At 27.2% G+C, this 6,869-nt stretch overlaps 1 protein-coding gene across 1 annotated transcript in view; it reads right to left on the minus strand.

Moving 5' to 3' along the window:
- The window catches only part of LOC108731486 (phospholipase A1), a 17,861-nt gene extending 12,586 nt beyond the window's left edge, over positions 1–5,275 (minus strand). The window contains exons 1-5 of the mRNA XM_018461838.1: positions 5,189–5,275; positions 5,035–5,071; positions 2,279–2,348; positions 2,052–2,196; positions 1,743–1,873 (exon numbers count right to left, since the gene is read on the minus strand). Coding sequence (XP_018317340.1) covers positions 1,743–1,873; positions 2,052–2,196; positions 2,279–2,348; positions 5,035–5,071; positions 5,189–5,275 — 470 coding nt within the window. The remainder of the gene's footprint in view (positions 1–1,742; positions 1,874–2,051; positions 2,197–2,278; positions 2,349–5,034; positions 5,072–5,188) is intronic.
- Positions 5,276–6,869: the final 1,594 nt, after the last annotated feature.

Consider the following 6,869-nt stretch of genomic DNA (forward strand, 5'->3'; position numbering starts at 1 on the left):
CGAGACTCATATTAAAATATCGCAACTGTTTTATATGAGTCTCGTTGAAATCAGTAGACTCTAAAGTGTAAAATTATGTTAATATCATAGGGTTTCTCTTTCTTTTTGATCAGAATAGATCGAGTTGAATAGAAACAGATAATTGTCTCAGTTTTCAACTTCACCTTTCACTTAAGTTTTTACATAAAAAGCTTATCTGTGTCTAAAAATTGATAAAAGCATCTTAAAGAGAAAACTTTGAACTTTTTTTTGCTCGTTTAAAAAATGCTGTACGTCACTCCGTTCGTCTTTTATGAGCAGTCAAAGTCAAAGGGACCACTTTTACTTCAATGTTGAATAACTCGGTAAAAAAAAATCGTACAGAGGAAAAAAAAGTAAATTGAAGGTAAAGGATCACGCTTTCGAAAGCTGTGAATTGTATTTGTGCCCGACTTCTCATTCACGGCATGAAACTGTGCAAAGTTTACAAAAAATTTTGAGATTTTACGGATCTTCCTTTATAATCATGTAGTTCCGTAAAAATCAGCTGAATCGTTATTTCATTATACAGATTTGGAAAGTAGAGATTTCAAGCTACAAAATGCTTTTTTTAAAATCTCATTTTGACCATTTTTGTAGAAGTTACACTTCTTTACCCATTTTTCGAAGGTGTGAGAGGTGATGCTTTAATTTATGCGCGTAGTATATATATGTATCTATATAAATGCAGGATGTTCCAGACCTCTTTATTATCTTCATAGAATAAAGTCCAATCAAAAATATGTTCAGACAATAATTTTAGAGTTTAAAAAGCTCTATTCTCGTCTTATCAGTTTGACTTTGGGTGACGTTGCCAAGCTTAGGTCAAGGTCACATCGATTTTTTCAAATGGAAACCACCACGTTTTGTTACATATTTTTGTTTACATATAATTTTAGTTTATCTTAGAACATTTTTTAAAACACTGTAACAAAATATTTTTTTATTAAGTACTTTTTGAGTTATAAGACTTGAAAGTTATAGTACTGCATTATCTAATGTGTCCGATAGATTGTTAAAATCTTTTAAATGTTATTCAAGGTCATCTTTAATTTTTACAGTAAAAATGAAAATAAAAGAAACAACCTCCAAAGGGGCCTTGATCTTGGTACATATGATGTCAAGATCATAACCCTGAAAAACATTTAAAAGGTTTTGACCATCAATCGAACACCTTAGATAATGCTAATATCAGCGATACTGTAACTTTCAAGCCTTATAACTCGAAAACTCTTAATGAAAAAATATTTTATTATAGTGTTTTGAAAAGCTGTCAAGATAAGTTACAAGAATGCAATAAAAATGAAGGTTTCCATTTTAAAAAATCGATATGATCTTGACCTGATCTTGGCGACGCCACCCAAAGTCAAATTGATAAGACTAGTAAAAAGATCTGTTTAAACCGTAAAACTATTGTCTAAACATTTTTATTATTGGATCTTATCCTGTGAAAATAAAAGGAGTGTCGAGTAGTCTGGAATAACACTCTCTGTATAACGTATGAAGCTAAATTTCGATAGACGCTATATTTATTTTGTATTGTATGTTGCATTTATCATTGGAGTATTACTTAATTTTATTATAATACTATTATTATCTAAAATTTATTTATTTAAATCGTAATTAGAATTAGTTGAGAGAGAGAGAGAATTTGAATTTATATCTTTTATTATATTATATTTTGTTTTAATTTAACGTAATATTGTAAAATAGCTATAATATACCTCGCCAAATAGGTACCAACTTCACGAGTGTTACGTACTGCAAGAGGATACTCCAGCAGATTCATAGTGGCTGTTACTCGGTTATAGCATGCTGCGTTAGACCAATCTAATGAAAACACTGCATAATCTTTCTATATACAAAAAAGAAGTTATTTAATTAATTTTTTTATTGTGAATGTTACAATATTTCTTTATTATTTGTATAACGTAATATAAGATTTTTAAATACAATATACAAATAAGATTTACAAATTACATTAAAAAATTCTACATTTTAATTTTATTAGTAAGTATAAAAATGTTTTATACCTTGGACAATAGAGAGGCAAAATTAGGAAAATTATAATTGAGTGAATTGGAAAGAAAACCATGAGTCATGAAGAAAACCGGTTTCGAGGGATCAATAAGATTGCAGGATTCGTTTACTTGAACAATTTTGCCATTAGGAATATTACTGTAAAAAATGCAAACATAAGCGGTGCAAGAAATAAATTTACAGTTACATTAGTACATTACTCATCATGTGTGCGGTTTACCTCGTGTACAGAACAGTTGAAACTGATTTAACACCAAAGATACAAGAAATTGCCAGATTGAATATAAAATCTGTAAAAAAGTTTTATTAAAAATGTCTACATTTCGTTTGCGGCATATAAATATTATACATACAGGATGTCCCGTGGATCAAAATATCACAGCAAGGAAGATTTTTTTTCAAAAAATTAAGTAAAAAAGTTATGTATACATTTTTATTTTAAGCAGTAGTTTTGAGAAATATGAGGGTTTAAATATAGCCAATTATACCATAGATTATGTTTAGACGACCACTTGGCCATGAATCGTGCGTGCAATAGTTTAGTAAATGCGCATTTCAGTGAAAATAGTCCGTTTAAACATAGTCCGTAATTGACCATATTTAAACCCTTATTACGTTACAATTTTTGCTTAAAATAAAAAATTATAAAGACCTTTTTACTTAATTTGTTTTAAATTTTCTTACTTGGTATTTTGATTCGTAAATTTCGGAATACCCTGTATGTTGTGTATAAAAAATATCATAATACAACGGTGTAAAATAAAAGATATGTAAAAGAAGATATTAATGTTGAGGAGAATCTGATTATAAGAAGCACAATACTTTGCTAAATACGAGTATCTCTATATAAAATTTGATATTACATTGTTGATGACTGTAAATTATTGACAAATATGCAGAAAATGTAAAGTCATATTAAACTTATGGTTTGTATAGTTGTGTGTGACTACGTACGCTCAATTTTGTTTCTCATAATATAAGGAAGATGAATAAGTATGGCGCTAATATTTTTTTTTAATATTCATCTTTAATATTATTACATACATAACTGTTTGTAAAATTACCTTCATTGTTCAGAATTAAAAAAGATTAAGATTTTAAGACTTTGTGAAAGTGTGGGTTTTCTGTAGTTTTAGAAAGAGTTTAAGATAGAAAATGTTATTGAAAAGCTTGAGACACAGTTCACGTGATGCTCATCATTATTAAAAATTTGTAATTGTTATGGAATTTCGAAGGAATATCAAACAATTTTAAATTACAAGTACGATTTTAAGAGATTTCTATTAATATTCTATTAATATTCTATTAATATATATTAAGAGATTCTATTAATATTAATAGAGGATTCTCTGACTTAAAAAACGATTTTTATGATAAATTTGACGATTTCTTTTAATAAAAAAAAGCTATTAAACATAAAAATTTAAAGTTCTTCATTTATTTATTTAGATCTGAACTATATATCTTAGGAATTTCTTGAAAAGAAAAGTCGTAAACTTAGTATTTTCAAAGTTATAAACCGCTACATTTTCTATTTAATAATGCTGATAGAAGTAATTGGAGAACTTCTATTAAGCCGAAACGAACTAACAAATTTTTTTCTACTTGAATATAATCATTTATACTAGAAAAAGAAAGTTGTATTAAGCTATAGCATTAAACTGTAAACAACTAAAGTTCTAATCTTTTAAACAATTTTGTCCTTTTTTAGTAAAAAAATTTTTTTAATATTGATTTAATTTTAGTACGGACGATAGTAATATTTATATCAATTAAAAGATAAGATATCAGGTAAAATATAACGGACAGAATTTAAAAAAAATAATTTGATCATAAAACTTGGTATTAGAAAGTTTTTAATTGCGAAGTAATATTAAATTTTCAGTTTTGTTTCATTTGAAGTTTACCAGTGCTGTGTAAATGGTTAGTATTAATTTCCAAACTTTTAAATTCTAATTATAAGCCTTGACATTTTCCTTTATATTAATTATTACCCTTCTGAAATTCAATATTTTCAGACTACATTCAAACTCAGAGATATCAAGAATTTTCTAAAACAGAATTTTACAATAATCAGATCATTTTTTTGAAATTTGAATTTTAGAATTTTGAGAATCTAATTCAACTCCGAAAAGCTTTTATAGAAAACAGGATCCCTTCATAAATTATGTTAGGATGTTTCATAAGTTATGTTCAGGTCCTGAAAGGATAATTATTAGAATAGATGCAACGGAAAGTTTTCAAGCGTTTACACGTCAAAACAGCGTCGCATAGCGTTCGTCGAGTATGGAAAGACTTCCAACGCAGCGATTGTGCAATCGCTCGAAAATTTTCCGTTGGGTCTAATATTTTTGCTTTACAACATTTTTATAAAATATGCTATATTTTTAATGCCAAAACATGATATAGCGTATTGTCTATTATCGATACATAATTTTTAACTCCACTATCAGATTCCTTGCCTCAAAAATTAGGTATGGTATTAAAAAGTTAATCCTTAGTTTTCAAATATCAATTTCCTCATTTTAAACAAAATTCTTTATAAAACCAATTGGAATTTTAGAATGTTTTGAAAAGTGGAATTCTAAGCATTCTCCTTTAATTTAGAAAAAAAACGGAACTAACTTCACAGAGGATAACGCTATTTTTTCGATGAAATTATAGATGATATCGTTTATTTGTTACAATAATGACATAATTAAAAAATTGTCATTTTTTAGTTATCTGCAGATTAAGAACAGATTAAAAAAAATATTTAAAAAATGTACTTTGAAAGAACATAGTTTTATTTCTTCATTGACGAGTTATACACCATTTTAAAATTAATATTACAAAATTTTAATAATTTAAAATATTGAAATTTATTTTCTCTCTCTCTGAAAAACTTCATTTCTTGAGTTATGGTATTGTTGTAGCACAAATATACGATATATCTCAAAAATATTTCTTAAAAATTGATTTAGGAGTCATATTAACCGTCATTCACTGAAGAGTCCACATTAGAATCCGTTATCTGTAAAAAAAGATCTGTCAAAGAATTTAGAGAGTATAAATGATATTGAAAACCGGGAAGATCGAAAGAAGGAGGATTTTAAGGTTCAATTTCCAAAGTGGAAAAACGTATGCTTACCGCATTATGATCACTCGGGGCTGCTATTGTACCGAAAAAATTGTAGAGTAGTACAAAAAATGATGCAATTGTAACCAATTGCATCATTGACAAAAGGGTGAAAAAAGTTGTCCCTTTCCGAGCTATCTTCAAAATGTAGCTTTGATGTAAAATAAAAATAGTAACAAAAAGTACACAGTTTGGTTCACAAAACGCAAAAAGATCGTCATCCACGACTTCTTTTTTGTTAACTGACAAGGAAATAAGCAAGAAAGGGATGAGATATGTCGTAGTATTTATTATCAGTTATGTAGCATTTCATGCGAAATTACATATAAACTATATAATTGTTGCATTTACGATATAGAATAATCGGGAATATAATAGCGTAAGTGGCGCGTATACAGGATGTTTTATTTAATTGATGTACTCCAAAATAATGAAAACGGCTAGATTTACAAAAAAATTTTTAGGGAATATGTATGATCTGAAAGAAGACAAATAATATGATAAAATCGATTTTTCAAAATTACATAAAAGTCATCGCCATTAAAAAAAATAGAATTGTTTGATTTTTTACATGATGTGACTCTTTCAGTTATTCTGTATATAAAAATGTCATAAAAAAATGATAGTTGATATCTATTTTATTTTTTGATACATTTTAACATAAAATATAAAATATTTTGACTAGAAAAAACTATTAATTTTTTATAACTGTATTTTTATATGCAGAAACTAGAAGAATCATTGTAAAAACATATTTCGAAAATTAATTTTCGAAAGTTGCTTTTACTATTATTTATCTCTCTCCTGACCGTACAACTTTTGTTCTAAACCTTTTTTTCTAAATTTAATCGTTTTTTTGTTATTTCAATGTACGTCAATTAGAATGGAACACCCTATATATACACATTATTGGTGAAACGTAGGTCGCTTTGTAAAATTTATGTAATAGAGTTGTAAAAATATAAACACACCAACTTCATCCTTTATGTTTTATGTATATATTCGTATATGTAAAGAACTACACACAAAATGCATTTTGAGATAGTTTGAAGCATTCAAAAAGTATCGAACGTTAGTTGCAAAGTTGTTATTGTTATAAGCATGTTATAAGCATATTTGTATATGTAAAAAGCATGTTTGCACTATCAACTTGAAGATAAGAGAGCTGACTATTTTTTAAATAATAGTGCAATTTATGATAATGTATACGTATTGATGACTACATTGAATTTTCTATGGTGTAGTTAGTTAATGGAGTTAGTCGAGGGTTAATATATAATAATAATAATAATTTTTAAGGGTGTTTACGGAAATCTTAAACATTCTCTGAGAATTTTTGGATTTTTTAGGTATTTTTGTTCAAAATTCCAAGTAAGAGGTTAGAGCTTTTATTCAAATTCAGAGTTAGAGTGAAAGCAACGCAAATAAACTGTATATTGAAAACTAGCAGAAAACAAGAATTTTACGAGACTATATTAGTATATTTATCATTTTCTACAATTGTAGTTACAATTATAGCTATATTTAGTACAGTATAAGAAAGACTCATTGTGTACAATATAGATATATGTATAACGAGCTATTCTATTCTGCTGAGTATTATTTTCTACTGTCACTCATTTTTTAAATAAAAACTCGTAAGAGATACCCGAGAACATACGCGAATATACGCGGATTTGTATGTCATACTTAT

Source organism: Mycetomoellerius zeteki, unplaced genomic scaffold (genome assembly GCF_001594055.1).
Source record: "Mycetomoellerius zeteki isolate Tzet28-1 unplaced genomic scaffold, Tzet1.0 scaffold1293, whole genome shotgun sequence".
In the NCBI taxonomy this organism is placed as follows: Eukaryota; Metazoa; Arthropoda; class Insecta; order Hymenoptera; family Formicidae; genus Mycetomoellerius; species Mycetomoellerius zeteki.